The sequence below is a fragment of the Vigna unguiculata genome, chromosome 1 (assembly GCF_037176805.1).
Source record: "Vigna unguiculata cultivar grain cowpea cultivar isolate G323 ecotype 2 chromosome 1, ASM3717680v1, whole genome shotgun sequence".
NCBI classification, from domain to species: Eukaryota; Viridiplantae; Streptophyta; class Magnoliopsida; order Fabales; family Fabaceae; genus Vigna; species Vigna unguiculata.
The window spans coordinates 49,147,590-49,169,356 of record NC_140792.1 but is presented as its reverse complement, the minus strand read 5'-3'; the positions used below and the strand labels follow the sequence as shown (position 1 = coordinate 49,169,356).

The following is a 21,767-nucleotide window of genomic DNA, read 5'->3' as shown; positions in this document are numbered from 1 at the left end:
GATATTTTGTAAATAAAAAAATTTATTTACACTGGATTGGTTGAATAGCATGTAAAAGTGTTTAAATTAGGATTTTTTACGTTTTTTTTAATTTCTTTTTATGTATTATTATTATTATTTTTCGCTTTTAGGTAGAGATGATAATATGAGACAGACTAGCCTCTTTGCAAGAAAAGTGTCAGGTAGACCATAATTTTAAACTTCGTAGTAGTTCAGTTCGTAATAACTCGCAGTTCATGTGGGCTTGGGATGGGTAAAGTGGGTTGGTTTGCCGGCCTGCTAACTAAACAAAATCTTAATTTTTTAATTTTTTTATTGGAAGAGTGAATTTAAATAGATTTGAAGAGAAATAGAGATGAAAGTTTGGTTGTTTAAATAAAGAAAAAAGATAGTGAAATGTATAGAGAAATGAGACATAAATTCATGAAAGTGGACGAGAGATATGATGAGTATAACAAATTAAAAATAATGATTTAATTAATAAAAATATAAGATTATCATTTAACCCTTACATATAGATATAATTTTAACTTAAATTATAAATAATGCAAATTATACTGTAACGAAATGCGAGTGATTATTTAAATCAAAAGAAATCAATATTAATAAAATATATTAAATTAAAATATGATTTTTATAAATTAAGATTAAATAAATTTTGGAGATTAGTTTAAATTAAATTAAGTAATAATTTCACATTATAAAATTATTTTAGATTGAAATGTGGTTGTTTAAAATTAATATAAATTCAATGGGATAATTTTATTATAAACATTTATATATCGATGAAAATAATTTAACTGTAATTGTCCACATTGAAAATTGATAACAACATCTTTTGTATTAAATAGCACTTCAAACACGACCTAGATCTACAAATTTATAATATTTTAACAAAAATTGTATTAACTAATTTAATCTAGACATAAATGTAAGTTTTAGCTAATTAAAAATTGACTAATCTACCATTCAAGTAAATATTAACTAATTACAATTTCAATAATTAAAATTTGTATGATTAATATTATTTTCATATAATCATGTAAAAAAATAATTAAAATTAAATCTAATTAATTAAAAATTGTTGTAGAAGTGAAAAGTAAAAAATAATAATGGTATGAATAATGAGCTGACTTCCCAGTCAAATCTCTTCACTTAACAGATGTTCACTCTCTCCTTCACTCATCCAAATATATCCTTACAAATCATCCAAAATCACCTGATACAAACAGCACAGACACCTATGTTTCCATCCTCTGCTACAGTAAATTGATAGAAACAAACAAAGGTTAAACCTAAATTTGCGCAGCTTCCTCACTCCCCAAATTCCCAATTCTCTCGTTTCCTTCTTGCACATGAAGCAACACACTCTCCCTTCTCGCATCATCTCTTTCAAGCATCATCATTGTGCATGGGCTCTTCACCGGGGGTGCTCCCCCTTCGCAGTCATCGTCACTGACGGTGGTAGTCGTAGTCGCTTCACAGTGAAAGTCGCGGTTACCAGCGTTTTCAGCAACGATGACATCTTCACAGTGAAAGGACTAGCCAACTATTCTACCTTGATTGGATCCTAGTAAATTTCATTTTAGTTTAGAGTGAATTGTGAGAGTTGAAGATTCAATCCGTGTACTCATAGACTGTTATTTATGTGAAGTGTTGAGAATTTTCCATAAAGCAGGTGCATTTGAGTCATTAATTGGAATTGTTTGTTAAAAATTGTTCCGAATGCATTTGGAATTAAGACAAGGGTATGCTTAGATATTTCAATCTTGTTATATGTGTCTTAACATACATGACATATTAGTGATGGTAATACGAGACATGATAAACATTTCATTAGCTCTAGAGGACAAAATGTGAGTTAGTCCACCCCCACCTTACAATTTTTTTAAATTTCTATAGTTGTGTAATATTGTCTATATGTGGAATATGATTAAATATTTTTATTAATTATTTCATCAACATTATATATATATATACGATTTCATGGCTCACTTTAATTAATATTTTTTTACTTGTAATAAATAATTAGTTTTTAAATATTATTTTTATAATTATTATACTTACAATAAACTTTATTTTTAATTTTACAAGTCTGCCTGCAAACAAGCAATTATGAGAAGTGACTCAGATATTAACCTTATATGAGTTAATTCGTTTCAATAACCAAAATGAAACGACTAATATTATCATCCATATATTTATCACTATTTTGTTTGTACTGATAAACATTGTGATAGGTGATTACAAGACAAGTTAAAGAAAAAGGTTGTAAATGACGAACTTTATTTCTTTTATCTTCACTGTGTGAGATGTTTTGATTAAGGTGTGACATTGAGAGATACATATCTATTCATTCTAAATTTATTTTTATAATTTAGTTTTGAATAATTTTTATATATCATCAAATACATATATTTTAATGCATATGAATATTTATCTTGAGTTTTTCTTTTTGGAGGTTTAATCAGAAAAATAATGTATCTGCATTTTATTCTTTAGTTTACACAATTTATTATTTGTTTTAAATAAACATTTTTAGGATAGAAAGCATTTACATATAAATAATGACTTTTTAACTTTACACGCCATGACAAGTAATTCTACAAAATATCTCTCTGATAAATTGTTAAATAAAGAATTATATAGATTTAACTTAAAAAGTTATAAATATAGATTTATACTGTTCCTATAACTATTTATACGTTATATTTTCTCTCCACTAATTATAATCTTAAATATGTCTAATATTTCTATCCTTTTCTCACATTATAAATTTTTGTAGAAATTAGTTTCATCCAACTGAAATTGATTTATTATGAGGCCACAATAACGAAACGGTGGAATAGGCCATTTGCAGGTTCTTCTCGATTCTTCCTACATTTTTGTAAAAAAATTTCATATTCATTTTTATCGGCTAATATATATATATATATATATATATATATATATATATATATATATATACTAGTGTAAACACAGGCGCTATCGCGCCTGTGTGTACGCATTTTTTAAATTATATTAATAATTGATGATATTGTAATGTTATTAATTTAATAAACAAAATAAAAGTATATTTATAAAAAATAAAATAAAATGTACGGAAAAAATAAGAGAAAAATAATTGTTGATGAATAGTAAGAGAAAAAAAGAAAAAAGAGATAAGTAAATAATTTTATAAAAACTTGTAAAAGTAACCGTTAATTTTTAAAAATTTAATAAATAATTAAATTATAAAGGGTAAAGTTGAAATTATGAAATGTGGACACAAAAGAGGGAATCCCCTTTATATATAGTTATATATATATATATATATATATATATATATATATATATATATATATATATATATATATATAAAAGACAATAAGGTATCTTAATTTATATATGAAGTTTCTGGTTGTTATATGTTCGTATATGTATATTAGGGCCGTTAAAATTGGTAACCTGGTCCGACTCAGTTCGATTTATTACGGATTAATGATTTAGTGAGCTAATCCAACTTGACTCACTTTTTAGCAAGTCAAAAAAATTCAAATCCGACCCGGTCCACTACGGGTTTGCGGGTTAAACGGGTTAGCTCACGGGTTCATTTAATTAAAAAAAATACAATTTCTTTTTTCAGCCAAAACTAAATTGTAATTCTAATTAAAATCTAAATAAACTTTAATAGAATGCAAATACAAACCAAAATAAAAAAATACAAATTATTTATGTGTTGGATAAAAAACAAATTGCATGACCCTTTTATCTGCAGGTTTTTGAGCCAACCCGGCTTACCACGGATTCAACCCAGATGAACCGGGTCAAAAATCAACCCGTATAGAAATTTGTAAAAAAAAATTTCAACCAAATCCGACCTGAACCCATGGTGAGCCGGGTTAGCTCGTAAATTTCAACCCATTTTGACACATCTAATGTAGATGCATTTGTAGCATAAACATATTATAAGAGATTACGGTAGCTAAAAAAAATATAAATATACTTTTTGCTTATCCCAAAAATTAGGGTCCTTCTTCAAAATACAATTACAATAGCATAGTTGAGAATAACATTTTCCAATAATAACTTCTTCAAAAATACAATTGCAATAACATAGTTGAGAATCACATTCCCAATAATAACGCATTCTCAGATATCTTGTCTAATATGTGTAGTGTAAAAATTTAGTTTTAAATAAAAGAACCTTGAGAATCCATTGCTTCATTTACTCAATGACTTTCAAGAGCTGCCTTTGGCATAACCTCTCCCTGTAACTGTTTTTCTGTCTATAGAAGGAACTCTGTTTTTTGCTCTTTTTAGTAAAAAATAATTTTTAAATTATGTTTTAAATTATGCAATTCAGTGCAATTTGGGAGTGAAAATTGTTGGGAATAGTCCAAGTGTGAGTCAAAAAGTCTCACATTGGATAGAAAAGACAAAGTTAAACACTATATAAGAATAAAGACCCATAACAACATTGCCTTAAGGTTTTGGTGTAAAAGTGATGTCTAAGGTCTTATATGTGTAAGACTAATGTCATAACCATATAGAACCACAATCTCTCAATGACCATAACTATGCCATGACCATGACCATAACCGTATATGAAAAATATATATAACCTATATGGTTCGGAGTGACTGACCGCATAACCATAACCATAACCGTATATGAAAAATATATATAACCTATCAGTGGTGGTTCGGTGTGAGTCAAAAAGTCCCACATTGGATAGAAAAGACAAATTTAAACACTATATAAGAATAAAGACCCATAACAACATTGCCTTAAGGTTTTGGTGTAAAAGTGGTGTAACCATAACCGTATATGAAAAATATATATAACCTATCAGTGGTATCAGAGCGTTTTGGTGTAAAAGTGGTGTCTAAGGTCTTATATGTGTAAGACTAATGTCATATAACCATATAGAACCACAATCTCTCAATGACCATAACTATGCCATGACCATGACCATAACCGTATATGAAAAATATATATAACCTATCAAAAATTGATTTCCAAAAGTTGAAGAAAGTTATGAAAAAAAAAAAACTTTTGAATTACATAAGAAAAAACAATTGAATTACCAAAATGCGAAGTCCAGGAAAGGGATAATGCACGGAGGGAAGGCATCACGGGTGACTAAGATTCTTTACAACCAACTTAACTAGAAGACACAGATGCTGGAGAAAATTTTGGTGGCCTTTTAAAAGACAAAACCAGCATCTTTGAAAGTCCCGTTCTTGCTCAAACCAAACTATGTGACGCATAAATAAACAAATATTCTACAACTTTGTTTAATGTATAAACTAGGTCCCAACTTTATTATACAAATTCCGTTGTTTCATTCGTTAGCCAGATGTCAAGACTGAAATGCCATGTGAAGCATCAATCTTATAAGAATATTCTATGTTATACCAAATTACCATTCAAATGGTTGATGTTTACATCCCAAATTATACAAATTATAACCATAGTTTATACAGAAAGAAAAGATAAATATATAGTTGATAATAGGCTCCTTCACATTGACTTATATAGCTGCACGATCCCAAGTAAAGTACAATACAAGGTGCTAGCTTGAGAATAGAAAAATGGTGATGAGTTTATCATTTTCTTTGGTGACAGTAAAGCCTTATTCCATGAGTGTGAGCAATAAGAAAGCATGTCGTAGCCGAAGAAGATTTAGTGTTACAAGGTCAGAAATAACCGTGGCTCCCAATCCCCAACAAAGAAGGCAATTATCGAAGCAAGGATTTCCTCTAACGGATTTACACGTACAAGAGGTTGTTCACAGGCAGTCTCAAATTATTAGTCCTTGTAGCAAGCCTAAGCTACAGTTTCATTCAAATTTTCTGAATGACGCCTATGAAATGTGCAGAAATATCTGCGCCGAATACGCGAAGACCTTCTATCTAGGTATTCTTTCTGAATGACGTTTCAATCAGCATGTTTCTTGTGTGCTTTACCTGACATGATTGTAAACAGGAACCTTGCTTATGACGGAAGAAAGACAGAAAGCTATATGGGCAATTTATGGTAAGAAAATAATAACCACATAACAGTACTAGAAGATAGGAGAAAATTGAAAACAGGGAAACGGTAGCTTATTCTCTCTCTATGCAGTCTGGTGCAGGAGGACGGATGAGCTGGTTGATGGTCCTAACGCTGCGTATATGAGCTCTGCTGTTCTTGATAGATGGGAAGATAGACTGCACGACATTTTCAACGGACATCCCTATGATATGCTTGATGCCGCTCTTACTGATACCCTCTCCAAGTTTCCCTTGGATATCAAGGTCCTTAATTACTCCCTGTGTTATCATCATTAATTACTACGCATTAGTGACTAAGATCTATCTGATGAATTCTACTCTTCTGCTGCACTAATTACAGCCTTTCAGAGACATGATACAAGGAATGAGAATGGATACGAGGAAAGCTCGCTACAACAATTTCCAAGAGCTATATCTTTACTGTTACTATGTGGCGGGAACCGTTGGCTTAATGACTGTTCCAATAATGGGTATCGCACAGGAGTCGGTTGTCCCTGTACAAAGTGTATACGATGCTGCTCTATATCTGGGTATAGGAAATCAACTCACCAACATTCTTAGAGATGTCGGAGAGGAGTAAGTTTCTCGTAATTTCTATATTGTTACATGAAAAAATAAAATTGATATATTATTTCATGACCTTACTTACTCTTTTAATTATTAGTGCATTAAGAGGTAGAGTGTATCTTCCCCAAGACGAACTAGCCCAGTTTGGATTATGTGACAAGGATGTGTTTTCAAGAAATGTGAGTGAAAGATGGAGAAAGTTTATGAAACATCAAATTACGAGGGCAAGATTCTACTTCAACCGGGCAGAAGAAGGAGTTTCTCAGCTTGAAAAGGCCAGCCGTTGGCCGGTAGGTAAACCTGCATGTTATTTGTATTGGTACGCTGAAAGAATAATGCATTTTTCATCCGATATTCTGCTAAATGAATTCATGCTAATAGCATAGAAAAGCTAGGATAGATTAGGATTCCCGTACATACGAACATGCAGTTGCTCTTTATTGTTAATTAAGAACGCAAAGTCTCTAAAAATAGTTTAGACATATTGTATCAAATGCTGATTATTCTTCGTGTGTGATATGCAGGTTTGGTCCTCATTAATATTGTATCGTAAGATCCTAGATGCAATTGAAGACAACGACTACGACAATTTGACTAAACGAGCTCACGTGGGACGAGCTAAGAAATTTTTTACGTTGCCTCAAGCTTACACTAGATCTCTTTCAAATCACAAAACGAAATTTCGACCTTCATTGACAAGGCATATTTAGAAAACTGGTAGCCTGAAATTGTTTGTATGCCAAATACGTATCCAATGAAACACATTTACTTGGCTTCCTTGTACAGACAATTGGAAAGAAAGTACTGAAATCAATTCTAAATCAATATGAAAGCTTTCCTTTGCAACCGTCAACTTCCACGATGGATGCAACATTTCCACTTTTCAAATAAGTGTTTTTCTAAGCTTTTCAACTAATACGTATAGACAAAGGATTTGCCGACGTATGAAGTAATTTGTACAACGTTTTACCAAAATGTTGATGCCTGGAGCTACTTTAGAATGTCTGAAGCAAAGGGCAATGACATGCCAAATTGTCAATGGGCGTTGTGGTAAGTTGACCAGCTAGCCTGTGTTCAGAATTACCACGACCACCTACTCCAAAGCATGAAAGGCAGAACAACAATCATCTATTTCAGGCGTAACACTTGTATATCATTTAGACTGTATTGTACCCAGGAAGTTTAAAGGAAATTATCTTACCTATAATATCTCTTGACTTGTGAGCGTCCTTAATGCGTAACTTGAGCGCATATAAACAAGTATATGTAATTTTGCGTAGTTGTCAACGTATCAACTTTCTACCTTAATGGAAAAGTTTTTTTGACACCTTACTTTTTGTATGTGGGTATCCATCAATAACACGATTCCATGACACTACACGGGAGCATGCATCTGACTAAACACAGAAAAATCAAATTAGCAATAATTAATAAAAACATTCCAAGAAACTAAGCTCCTCTGCGACATTTGGTAGGACACCTTAGCGGCTTCAACTAAAAGACCCCAACTTAAGTACATCTGCAATAGCCCATTTTGAAGGACGACAGAGGAGAGGAGACAATTGTGAGAGTGGAGTTGTTGCAAAAGTTGGGATTTAGAAGGATGTTTGAGAAGAAGAGAGAACAAGTGTTGTGGGTTTTTAGGTTTGGAAGAGGACGAAGGAGGTGCGTTAATGGACGCAGAAAACGGTGATAGATGGTGGTGGGTGTACATGGTAATGGCTGCTACAATTACAAAACTTGAAAGTGAAAGAAGGTCTTTAGTTTCAAGAAAGGCATGACCAAAACAAAAACCATGGTAACGACTGCATTCCGCAGAGAAATGGTCGTTGGCTTGGCAGGGAATAAAATAAATGTAAAATAAATTCATTTTAAATACTGTAGATTATTAATTATATAAGTTGAGACAAATAAAATAAATAAATTGACAAACTTTTTCTTACAAAATCTAACAATGTTTGGTTTTTAAGATATATCAAACCTTTTTTTATTTTTTTAAATTACATCAAATATTTTTTTTATCTATTAAATGCGTGCATAATCAAAAAATTGTTAAAAAAATCTTTTAATAAATAAATAAATCTAACTTACGAAAGGAATTTAATTCATTTTACTTTTTTTATAAATGATTGTGAATTATTTTTAAGATAATGATATTTTGAAGATTTTTTTATTCACTTCTAATTTATCATTCTAATTATCTTTTAATTATTTATTTTGATTTTCTTTTTAATATGATATAATAATTTAAGAGTAATTAAATAAATGAATAAAAAAATTGTTAAAATATGAATTATCTTTGATACATGAACAACGAATCAAATGCAAATGATGTGTGAGGCCTGGTTAGTCTTTCAGTGAGGCCTTGTTGGTCTTTATAGGTAAGCAACAAAGATAGATATATTCCATATCCCATACATAAGAAAACAAAACAAAACCAAGAAGTAGTAAGCATAGGTTGATCGAAGATGTGCACGGTGTCAGGCTCTATCTTTCTGCTTCTGTGCTGTCCTTCATCTTCTTCTTCTTCAATATCACTTGTTTGTTGTTATTCCAATACCATAGCCAAAAGGAGGGTTGGCAATGGCATAAGCCATTTAAGTGCAGCCACCGCCACTTGTGCTATGGCTAAAGATGTGTGGAGCCGAACATGTGGATCTTCATCTTCCTCTCCTATTCCCAGGGAAAGTGGTAGCAGAAGGCAACAACAAGGTACGTGCTTGGACCGCAGTGTGGACATGGAAGAGCTATTAGCGGCAATTGGGGAGACCCAGAACGAGGATGAACTGTATGCGGTGATGTCCCCCTACAGCGGGAGGCAGCTGTCTATGCGCTTCATGGTTTCCCTGCTCTCCCGCGAGCCCGATTGGCAACGCACCCTTGCCCTTCTCGATTGGATAAACGAAAAGGCCCTCTATTCCCCCTCCCTATTCGCCTACAACGTCGTCCTCCGTAACGTCCTTCGGGCCAAGCAGTGGCTCCTCGCCCACGGCCTGTTCGACGAAATGCGCCACAAGGGCCTTTCCCCCGATAGGTACACCTACTCCACCCTCATCACTTCTTTCGCCAAACACGGCTTGTTTGATTCTTCTCTCTTTTGGCTCCAGCAGATGGAGCAAGACAACGTTTCCGGCGACCTTGTCCTCTACAGTAATTTGATCGACCTTGCCCGCAAGTTGTGCGATTACTCCAAGGCCATTTCCATCTTCACCAGATTGAAAGCCTCCACCATTACCCCCGACCTCATTGCCTATAACTCCATGATCAATGTATTTGGAAAAGCCAAGCTCTTCCGCGAGGCCCGCCTTCTTCTCCAAGAGATGGCCGACAATGGTGTTCAACCCGACACCGTCAGCTATTCCACGCTTCTTGCCATCTACGTTGACAATCAAAAGTTTGTTGAAGCGCTTTCTCTGTTCTCTCAAATGAATGAATCCAAATGCCCGCTTGATCTCACCACCTGTAACATCATGATTGATGTTTATGGCCAGCTTCACATGCCCAAGGAAGCGGATCGCCTCTTCTGGAGCATGAGGAAAATGGGGATTCAACCCAATGTGGTTAGCTACAATACGCTCTTGAGGGTTTATGGAGAGGCTGAGCTATTTGGGGAAGCCATCCATCTGTTTCGCTTGATGCAGAGTAAAGATGTACCGCAGAATGTTGTCACTTACAACACTATGATTCATATCTATGGCAAGACCCTTGAGCACGAGAAAGCTACCAATCTCGTTCAAGAAATGAAGAAAAGGGGTATAGAACCGAATGCCATCACTTACTCCACCATAATATCCATTTGGGAAAAGGCAGGCAAACTGGACCGCGCAGCTATCTTGTTTCAAAAATTAAGGAGTTCAGGGGTACGAATTGACGAGGTTCTTTACCAGACAATGATTGTGGCCTACGAGAGGGCAGGTTTAGTTGCTCATGCCAAGCGTCTGCTGCATGAGCTGAAGAGACCGGACAACATTCCGAGGGAGACTGCAATTGCAATTCTTGCCAGAGCTGGTAGAATTGAAGAGGCTACCTGGGTTTTTCGTCAGGCTTTTGATACTGGAGAAGTCAAAGATATATCTGTATTTGGGTGCATGATTAATCTTTTCTCTAAGAACAAAAAGTATAGCAATGTCGTTGAAGTGTTTGAGAAGATGAGACAGGTTGGATATTTTCCTGATTCTGATGTTATTGCTCTCGTGCTGAATGCTTTTGGAAAGCTGCGTGAATTTGATAAAGCAGATGCTTTATATAGACAGATGCACCAGGAAGGGTGTGTTTTTCCAGACGAAGTTCATTTCCAGATGCTGAGTCTATATGGTGCAAGAAAGGATTTCATGATGGTAGAGTCATTGTTTGAGAAGCTAGATTCGAATCCTAATGTCAATAAGAAGGAGTTGCATCTCGTTGTTGCTAGCATTTTTGAGCGAGCAGATAGACTAAATGATGCTTCCCGAGTCATGAATAGGATGAACCAAAGAGCAATCAGAAGTCACGATCCTACTTAGTAGGGTGTATCCGCCTTCCCCTCTGTAACTTGTTGATGAACATTCTTTTAGCCCTATAATAATCACAAAACCTCTCATATTCCCTACCAAGTGTCATGTATATATGTGATATTCACCAAGACGCATATTCGGAATAGCGGCATCCTGAGAATTAATCATTACAACTCTGGCTTATTTGCAATCTTCATTTTTTAATGTGTCCTTTTGGATTGTCTTTTAAAATGTTCTTGACTTGATGCCTCTTCTTTACTGAAAGAGGAGCCGCTCTTTCTGCAAAAGTATGACTGTGTTTCTTATAAATCCGTTGAGAATTTCAATTGCAGATGTAACTAAACAACAATGCATTGTTTTCTTTCTCTGCGGAAATCATGGCTGTGCTTAGGAAGACGCTACAAAGTTTTTGTGCTGGAATTTTGGTTTTGTTAGTCAGACAGAACATCTACGATAATTTTTATTAATTGAGCATGGGGAGTTATTTTCTTTTTCCTCGATTACATGCTTATAGGTGATGATATGTTGCCGCAACTTTATTTATTTTTACAAAACAACATTCTGCTGTTATAGAATTACTATTTGTCGAAGAATAGTTAACAGAATTTTAGAATTAAATTGTCTATATGACGAGTAAATTTTCAATACTTTAATTGTAGTTATAACAGAGATCAGATTTCACTGAAAAACTAACTTATAAGTTGATTACTAGACTATGACTAGCTTTCCATGCTAGTTTATTATTGATTAAGGAATAAATCATTACATTGGTCTATTTTCGTAGGAAAATCTTAAACATGTCCCTATTTTTTCTTAATTAGGTTTTTATTTTACAAAATTTGTTGCAATTAAATATTTTCTGTTAATAGTACTCTAATGAACTTATGTGTCAAATGTTAACTCGGAGTTTCTTTAATTTTTTTATTTTTATTCTTTTTTATAATTTGAAAAAAAATTGTCATATTTCAATATAATGATGTGTCACGTGATAAAGGCAGTGTGAGGTGGTAGTAACAGTACCACGTGTCACTATTGAATGTAACCAATGGTTAAGAATTCAAGTGTGAATCTAAGTTCCATATTGATCAGAAATGAGAAAGTAAAACACTATATAAGAATAAAAAACCCATAAACCCATTGTCTTAAGGTTTTGGGTTGAGAGTGGTGTCAATATTTTATGTGGTTGAGCTCAGGTCTCATTGGTGTTGTTTCTCCTAGTGAAACCCCCTCTGTAATCCTAACAAGTGGTATCAAAGTCGATAGTTAAAACCGGTTCAGACGAGTGCAGGTCCTTGTATCAAAAGTCTTCCTAACAGTGTGGGATGGGTTGAGAGTGGTGTCAATACCTTATGTGGTTGGGCTCAGGTCTCATTGGTGTTTGTTCTCCCCAGTGAAACCCCCTCCTTAAAACCTAACAACAATTTTCAATTTAGTCCCTATATTTGTTATTTTGTCTTAATTTTATCACATTTTGTTTAAACTGAAGTAATTTCATCCATGTTCAACTTGAAACAAAATTTAACTATCATATAAATGTCACAATATATTTTTAACAAGATTAAGTTTCTATTTTACATTAAACTTTATTTAAATATTGTTTCAAATATTTATATATCAATAATTTCTAGACAAATGTTAGAATTGGTTTAAAAATAATAACTTTATAAATTGAATTAAAAAAATTAAATAAATATATTTATTTAAATTGTTATAAAATTGTTTTTTAATTTTATATTTAAATGTATAAAGTTGTTATTTTTAAAACAAGTCTGACATTTATCTATAAAATTGTGAAGGTGTAACTATCAAAGTTGAGTTGTCTAAACCAAAACCGGTAGGAGAATCCATTCTACCATTCTTCATGGGTGAAAATAATTGATTTTGGTCAATTTGATTTAAGCAAAATCAATTATACTATTGTATAACGGTGAAGATAATCGATTCTCATACTTTTATATTTTGTCAGCATAATCAATTTTTGTGTCTGTGTTTTCCAGAATCAATTGTTACTTGTAAATCTCTTTTGACAAATTTGAACGGATAAATAATACTAAACTTTAACCTAATAAAATTATTGTTGTTGCTCGTTTATAGGAAGGAAAATAGTTTTGCATTCTTGATAATGAACATGATAATGTGAACGGTCTCCAGGAATTGAGATTTGATGAAATAAGTATGCTTAATTTTGATTTTATTAAAGATTTTCTTTCTATGCTTGTTTTATTAGCTAAGTTGAATATGGGGATGGGATGGGATGTATATATTCCTGTCATAATACACGTCTCCGTTGTATTTCCATCATTGTTGAAATTATTAAAATATTCACAATTAATTAAGTAATCATGTATGTATATATTCTTTTTTATTTTTTATTTATTCTAATTATTTAGTTTGTCATGAAACTCATTCGCATTTCCAATACATTTTTTATCTTATCATAACTTTTATGTAATTATGTTAAAATGATGTATGTCAATTAAAAAAAATTATATTTAACATTTGAATATTTCTATTATTTTTTTAATATTTTTATTTATTGTATATTTTCCTTTCACATGAGAATGTTTAATACTCTCAAATTAAGTGTTTAATAGCATAAATCTTTCATTTACTAGGTAATATAAAAAAAATTATTTACTTATTATTATTAATTTTTGTTTCATTTGAAGAATTTTTTTGTTTCGCTAAAACAATTTTTGTTATTTCTTAACCATTGAGTATATATATATTGATATTTGAAAAGTTTTCTTAGATCTCTAAAATATTTTTTATCTTATCATACCCTTAATTATAAAATTATTTTCCTTTGTGCGATTCCTTTCAATAGTCTTCAAATTGTTTACAAAACACACATTTGTTAATTTTTTAATTTGTTAATATTTTTTTTTTATTTTCCATGTAGAATACTATTTCGATAAAGTTTATCAAATTAATTTTTATTTTCTAACTCATTACAATCCTACTTTAATTTTTTCACTATAATTGTATAAATATTTTTTATTTACTACAATATAAAAATTTAATGTAATTGTCATGAATTTTTTTATAAGATTCAACATATATTGGAGTTCAAAAGATACAAGATCTATGTTAAAATTTTATTATTATATTTATTATTTGTTCTTTGCGTCATTTTGATCAAGTGATGTGTTATAATTTTATTAGTATATAAAAAAGAGATTCATTATAATTTAAAAATTGGAGTAAACAAACATTTAAAATATATTTTAATTTGAATATTTTTTTTTCTTTTATAATTTTTAGAAATAATTTTAAATTTTATCAACTATGTTTTATTAATGTTTGCAAATTTAATAAATGTTTTGATTTTCATGAAATTTTATTTTGTATTCTAATATAAAATGTAAACAATTATAATTTATTTCAAAGTATTTGATATCAAAGAAACAACCATCCTCGTAATATTGAATATTTTATAATTTTATGTTTCTTTTATCATAATTTTTTATTATTTTATAAAAATTAATTAAAATTAATATAAAGTAGTAAGAAAATAGGTACGGGTATGAGTACGAGATTATATCTGTTAACCGGTGAGGATGAAGATGAGACAAAAGTTTGATACTCGTTGAATTTGGGTATGGAAATCAGAGATGAATTTTTGTACGAAGATGTGTATAAGATAACGAAACTCGTCCCCACCTTGTTGTCATTCCTACTACTAATATATTATTATACATATTTAAAAGTGTTTATGCAAATAGTAATAATAATAATAATTTCAAATTAGTTACCTTAAATTCCTTTTATTAAAATATTTTTTAACCTTCACATTAATCAAATCATATAATTTTATATATTTTTTATTTTTCTTTTAATTCAAACAACTTACCTTTATTTTAAATCATTATTTTTCACTTCCTCAAGTTTATCCTATACCGAAAGTATTGAGAAATGAATCCAAGGTGAGAAAATTTAAAATTAAAAAAATGTTTGTTGTTAACTAAAATGACCGTAAAAAACAAGAGTGAAAAAGAAAGGAGATTAGTGAAGAAGAGAGAAGAGAGAAAAGGGTTAGGGTTAGGGGGATTAGCATAGTTTAGACAGTAAAGAATTTAGTGCTAATATGGGTGTCTGGAAGACAACTAAGAATAGAATGGAATCGTGAGTTGAGATTTTCAGGAGCCGCAGACGCAAAGCAGCGTATCGCATCTCATCAGGTAGGGTTGAAAGCCTTGATTTGAACTTGGAAGCTGAAACAGAAAGAGCCTTTTATTTACATTCATACATTATAAATAAAAAATAAAAATGGAAAAAGAAAATAAAAAGAAAAGAAAATGAAGTGAAATAAGGGAGAGAGAGAGAGAAGGCGCATTCTTAGGCAGAAAAGATATTTTTGTATCTATCGCATCCAAGTTTGAAGGCGTGTTGTGTGTGGCGTTTAGGGTTTCTTCATCTTCGTCAACGATCGTCTACACTTGAGGGTTTTAGTCTTCCCAATACAGACAGGTAGGTAGGTAGGTTGTTTCTCTTCTCTATGCTCTTCTGTCTCACTCATTCATCCTTTTGATCATTCACCTCCTCTCTCTGCACCATTGTTATGTAATGTGATTGTTTGAATTGCAGGGTGAGGGCGTGAATCGTGATCCTTTGGAAGGAAGCACACAACACAGGGCAAGCATGCCAACATCGTGGGCTGATTTGGCTGCGAATTCCGCCTCTGAAAATGCGGGAACATCCAACTCCACAGCTCCGACGCGGCCCGTTTATGTGCCTCCGCATCTGAGGAACCGTGCAGCATCAGCATCAACAGAATCCACCCCTGCTCCGCCACCACCCAATGCGAATGCTAATAATAATGCCGGATCACGGTGGGGTGCGCCCAGAAACGGGTGGGGGAGCAGAAGCGGTGGTTGGGATCGGCGGGAAGTGAACCCCTTCGGAGATCAGGAGGATGCAGCTGAAGAGGGAGCAACAGCTTTTGGCGAGGAGCAGGAAAACACGGGAATTAATTTTGATGCTTACGAGGACATTCCCGTTGAGACGAGCGGTGAAAACGTGCCCCCACCTGTGAATACTTTTGCGGAGATTGACTTGGGCGAGGCTCTTAATCAGAACATTAGACGCTGCAAATATGTTAAACCAACGCCGGTCCAGCGGCATGCCATACCTATATCCCTTGGCGGACGGGATTTGATGGCTTGTGCACAGACTGGTTCCGGAAAGACTGCGGCATTCTGTTTCCCTATCATCAGTGGCATTATGAGAGGTCAAGGGCAGCCCCCCCAGCGGCCCCCTCGCGGTGCCCGTACAGTCTATCCACTTGCCCTTGTTCTGTCGCCGACTAGGGAGTTATCCGTGCAAGTTAGTACTTTCTCATTACATGCACTCTACATATCACATGCTTCCTCTCTTTTTGATTCCCTCCACTGCTCTGCACATCTATATGAAATATATCTTCTTTTCGTTCCTTTCAGATACTTGAAGAGGCTAGGAAGTTTTCATATCAGACAGGGGTCAGGGTCGTTGTTGCCTATGGTGGAGCTCCTATAAACCAGCAGGTCTTCAGTCCTTGTTCTTTCCACAATTGAATATTAATATGTCGTTTACATTTGGCATAGGTCCTAACTAAATAAATTTTCCAGCTACGGGAACTTGAGAGAGGGGTGGATATTCTTGTTGCAACTCCAGGAAGATTGGTAGATTTGCTGGAGAGAGCTAGAGTTTCATTGCAGATGATCAAATATTTGGCCTTAGATGAGGCAGATAGGATGCTGGACATGGGTTTTGAACCACAAATAAGGAAGATTGTAGAACAAATGGACATGCCTCCACCAGGTGCCAGACAGACTATGTTGTTCAGTGCCACATTTCCAAGAGAGATACAGGTTTAATATTCTCTATGCTGGGCGGGAGGATGTGCCTAACCTTACGATTTTAGTTGTAAATTGTAATTAATCTAAGATGCTCGTTCCTCATGTTTATGTGCACCACATATTTGCATTTAGCTTTTTTTTATCCTTAATAATTCCTTCATCTTTACTCGTGGAAAGATCAGCACTATTACAATTAAATAATTGCTATTTCAAATTTTAATTGGGATATAAGTGGCAGACATCCTAGTAATGCAAATCAATATTATTTATTGAATGTATAGCTTCCTCATATCATCGTTTAATTTTGTTGTGATTTACTGTTAATATGCAGAGACTAGCCTCTGATTTCCTTTCAAATTATATTTTTCTGGCCGTTGGAAGAGTGGGCTCAAGTACCGATTTGATTGTCCAAAGAGTTGAGTACGTTCAAGAGTCTGACAAGAGAAGTCACCTCATGGATCTTCTTCATGCGCAGAGGGCAAATGGTGTACAAGGAAAGGTATTCTCAGTTCACAGAAAGTGTATTTTACTAGTATAAAACTTAATGTGTTTTTTGCAATTAAATGTAAAGAAATTCTTGTTTCCGAGAGCTTATTCAAATTGTTTTGGACTCAAATCAGCGTTTGAAGGCTGATCCATGCATGTATTTGTCTTGGGAAAATGTTCCAGAGCAATGAAATGGGGATTATGCTATGAACGCATAGTTTTCCTGAGTTGATTGATTATGGTTGTAAGTTATTTTTTTCTTTAACTATCAGCTTCTCATGTACAGTATACTGGCAGACTGAAGAAGCTTTTACTGTAAACATCATGATTATTATTGTCAGACACTCTTTGGACCTAATTTTGATGGGTTTTTTCTGGACTATGTTTGATCGATCAATCCAGTATACCTGTTTTGCATGATAATATTTAGGTCAATGCACGATACATGTATTCTGTTGTCTAAAACTTGGAATTTCTACTCCTTTTCTGTTTGTCCAAGAAGTACCAGGTGTTTCTTACTTCTTGACAGTTGCTTGTATATATTTTTGTTTGTGGTAAATTATAGCATAGATGTTGTCTTTTCCCATTGTATGGACATGTTTCTTTTCTCAAGGCAAATGCTATTACTTAATTATGTAAGACCTAGTTCATGGATGATTTTATTTTCTGCAGCAAGCCTTGACTTTAGTTTTTGTGGAGACAAAGAAGGGAGCTGATGCTCTCGAGCATTGGTTGTGTCGTAATGGTTTTCCAGCAACTACTATTCACGGTGACAGGTCACAACAGGTTAGTCTGTTGTACAATTATATCTGCTTTTGCATCTGTGTGTAGATCCAGACTAATACTTTGATTTATATTTGTTGTTTGATTTATATTTGATGGACAAGGCCCATACTCCAGCTATTCTCTTCTTTTTTTCTGCCTTAATAATGTTTGGTGCTTTGAGAAAGCAGAGTTGGACGCTTATGATTATATATGTCTGGTTCATAGAGTTAATGTTGTGGAAAGTGGGGGGATGACATCTGACTTTCCTTGGTTTTTCTGTGTAAGGGCCTTGCATAAGACATTTTAAAAGATGGTTGAGTTAATGTCTTGGAAAGTTGGGGGAGGACATCTGACTTCCCTAGGTTTATCTGTGTTAGGACCTTTGTAAAGGCTGTTTAAAAAGCCAGTTGTAAGTCACTCGTAATAGAATAAAAGGAGAGAATAAGGAGTCAACCTGAACAATTCGATTGAAAAGAGGTAGACAGTTAGGGGTCATTTTTGTGTGTTGTATAGATTATTTATTTTGCATTATAATATTTAAGCTCACTTGTACTTTTGGTCCCCTTGTTATCATTTCTCAAATTTGGTTCTCATTTTTTGTAATTTTGGCCCCTCTGTTATTTTAGTTGTGCAATTTTGGTTCATTCATTAACTAGACATCTAATATTTGATTGAAAGGCTTGCATGATGGTACTGTTGTTGTGGATGTGCATTAAAGTGATATGCCTGCATTTATATTAAATTTTGGATGTGAAGTCAGTGGGTAGATCAAAACAATACATTTAAAATAATCGGGTTGGTGGGACACCAAATTCAAGAAATGGCAATAGTAGGGAGATTCAGCTGTCAATTGCCTGCTATCATACCGTGATTGCTGATAGGCGGGTGGAGTGGCCGCTCCCATTCGAGGATGTCTGAGCGGCTTACAGTAGGAGTGGCAGCCCAGCGAATCACAGGCAGAAGTGGGTTTTGCAGCCACTTGACTGTTTGGGCTGTTGAGTATGTGCTGTTGCAGGGGAGTTTGATGGAGGACTTGTAGAATCATGCCTATTAAAGTCATTGCCTTTCTGTTCTTAAATCTCGTCTTATCCTGCCTATTGAGAGTACTGTGGCTTACTAAGATTATAATTAATATTAGTATAATAATAATAATAATAAAATGTGGAAAAAATAATAAAAGAATTAAGGCATATTATACATTATAATAAATTAAAAATGATAGCAAAAAAATAGAATAAACTAAATAATAGAATTAAATAATACTATAATAAGAATACTAAACAATATATATTGTTATATAATACATGAAACTATATGTACTTAAAAATGTAAAAAAAAAAAAAGAAAACTTATATAAAAGTGGCAATGAAGCCTCTATTCAGAATAGCTGTCATCTTCCCACCATCTTGCTTTAGCATTTTTAGGCGCTCTGCCCTGTTATCCATTATTGACATATGAGAAGACTAAAAGTGGCAATGAAGCCTCTATATAAAATTATTACCATCCAACTTCTCATAATGGCAACTTTAGAGTTTGCTGCTGTGCACTGCAATTTTAGATTGATTACTAGGGTGTTATCATCGTTATTAATCAGGAGTTTTAACTTGTTTACTGAGATGAGACTGTCTTCTTTCCTATCAAGAACAAGTTAGAACGCTTGCAAACTCAGATATGAACTCATCTAAACTTGCATGTCCATAGGCAAGTTCTTGAGTCCTTCTGTTTTTCTGAAAACTGAGTCAACCATAATCCTTGAAATCCATAGGCATTTCTCATATTAATTAATAGGTATTTCTATCGTGGGCAATGGTGGTTAGTGGCCTAAAAATGACTATTATGCACATTTGTCCTTGGCAATGAATTATTTTTGAAGCTGTTAAAACTGACTATTACTTACTCTGTTTGAAGCTGAAACTTGCAAATATCATACTGTCTCAAGGTCAAATGTTGTTGCAATGATTTTGCAATTATATTTTTTGAAATATTTTTACGTTTGTGTATCTATATAGGCTTATTATTTTACCATGCTTGCAGGAAAGAGAATTGGCATTAAGATCATTTAAAACTGGCAACACCCCCATATTGGTTGCAACTGATGTGGCTGCACGCGGGCTTGACATTCCTCATGTTGCCCATGTGGTTAACTTTGACCTTCCTAATGATATTGATGATTATGTACACCGTATTGGAAGAACAGGGCGAGCAGGAAAGAAAGGCCTTGCAACTGCGTTCTTTAATGACAACAATGCATCACTAGCTAGGCCTTTAGCAGATCTGATGCAAGAAGCGAATCAAGAAGTACCTGATTGGCTCTCACGGTATGCTGCTCGCTCTTCTATTGGTGGTGGGCGGAACCGTCGAACAGGAGGAAACCGATTTGGTGGCCGTGACTTTCGAAGAGAAGGTTCTTTTAGTAGGGGTGGTGGTTCTGATTACTACAGTACAGGAAACAACAGTGGTGGATATGGCAATTCTGGTGGTTATGGTGGAGGATATGGTCCTGGGGTAACTAGTGCTTGGGACTGATTTTCAACCCCTAATAGCATTATACAGTGTCTTAGGTATTAGGTGCAGACTTACACCTATAGGGTGATTTTCTCCCTTTTTTGTCTTTTAAAGTTCATGTTCTTCAATTTACTTTTTCCTTCCCGGTGTGTCAATCCAACATCATTTTGTACGGTTTATAACTCTAATGACCAAGAGAGGTGTGGGCGTGTGCGGCATCATTACCAGAGCAGTAGAGGTCGTGCAGTGTCAGTAGGTGTTGGCAATGGCGATTACTAACATGTTACTAGGATTCGTTTTTACAACTATCTGTACCCTTTCATTTTGGGTGGTTATTTTGCTGAGAGAAAGGTTGTAGAATTAAGGTGGGAGAGGTGCAGGCTTTTATTTACAGTTGTGGCTATTTATCTCTTGATCATCTTGTGTTTCTTCACAATATATGTTGTCATTTCGAGTTTCCCCATTTTTTGATGGGCTAAGGTTTTGTAATATTTTAGTTGTGACTAAAATGAATGAAAATTATTCTTTCCGGATCTTTGTATTTGACATTATGTGGAAATGTTTGTTCATGGTTTTTCTTACACGAATGCATTAATTTCTTTTCAAACAAGTGTTAAGAGAAACACCTATATCTTGATAGTATGTTTTGAAGTAATTAAAATAATATTGTTTTATAAAAAAAGAGAGAAAATTAAAATTTTGTGACTAGTCACTTTTTTATGTATGCATATATATTGAAAAAATTAAAAAATTAAATATTATTTAAAGATTTAAATTTGATTAAATTTTTTTTATAAAATTTAATTTTAAAATTATATAATATGAAATAAAATTAAATGCTTTTAAAGTAAAATGTTATCTTAAGTAGAGAAATTCGACTATTTTGTCTCAATAAAAAAACTAAAATATAAAATTCAAAATATTTTGAAGATGAAAGTTTACGAAAGAACATTTCAATATATATATTTTTCAATTGTTTAGAATAATAAAAAAAAATCAAATTTTAGATCTAAATATGTGAAAAAATAGACTAGATTTTCATTTTAAATCTATATCTAAATAGTTAGATCAATTTG

At 33.3% G+C, this 21,767-nt stretch overlaps 3 protein-coding genes across 8 annotated transcripts; all 3 read left to right on the top strand.

The window, feature by feature from the left end:
- The first annotated feature begins 5,508 nt into the window (after window positions 1–5,508).
- LOC114194433 (phytoene synthase 2, chloroplastic-like) lies at window positions 5,509–7,451 on the top strand. Its single transcript, XM_028084634.2, has 6 exons — window positions 5,509–5,901; window positions 5,971–6,021; window positions 6,109–6,281; window positions 6,379–6,614; window positions 6,703–6,895; window positions 7,130–7,451. Exons 1-6 carry the CDS (start codon window positions 5,577–5,579, stop codon window positions 7,313–7,315), a joined length of 1,164 nt encoding a protein of 387 aa, XP_027940435.2. The 5' UTR covers window positions 5,509–5,576; the 3' UTR covers window positions 7,316–7,451.
- Window positions 7,452–8,970: 1,519 nt separating this feature from the next.
- Window positions 8,971–11,294, top strand: LOC114173880 (Tetratricopeptide repeat (TPR)-like superfamily protein). Its single transcript, XM_028058543.2, has one exon. It carries the CDS (start codon window positions 9,074–9,076, stop codon window positions 11,105–11,107), a length of 2,034 nt encoding a protein of 677 aa, XP_027914344.2. The 5' UTR covers window positions 8,971–9,073; the 3' UTR covers window positions 11,108–11,294.
- Window positions 11,295–15,141: 3,847 nt separating this feature from the next.
- On the top strand, window positions 15,142–21,224 carry LOC114184233 (DEAD-box ATP-dependent RNA helicase 37-like). 6 transcript variants are annotated; one of them, XM_028071539.2, is made up of 8 exons: window positions 15,142–15,279; window positions 15,505–15,576; window positions 15,686–16,423; window positions 16,537–16,620; window positions 16,705–16,947; window positions 17,267–17,434; window positions 18,094–18,207; window positions 20,221–21,224. In XM_028071539.2, the coding sequence occupies exons 3-8, from the start codon at window positions 15,740–15,742 to the stop codon at window positions 20,710–20,712; spliced, it is 1,785 nt and encodes a 594-aa protein (XP_027927340.1). In that variant the 5' UTR covers window positions 15,142–15,279; window positions 15,505–15,576; window positions 15,686–15,739; the 3' UTR covers window positions 20,713–21,224. The 6 variants fall into 6 exon arrangements, with proteins under 6 accessions (XP_027927340.1, XP_027927357.1, XP_027927349.1 ...); XM_028071556.2 differs by having other exon boundaries at window positions 15,159–15,279; window positions 15,505–15,572; XM_028071548.2 differs by having other exon boundaries at window positions 15,160–15,279; window positions 15,505–15,568.
- Window positions 21,225–21,767: the final 543 nt, after the last annotated feature.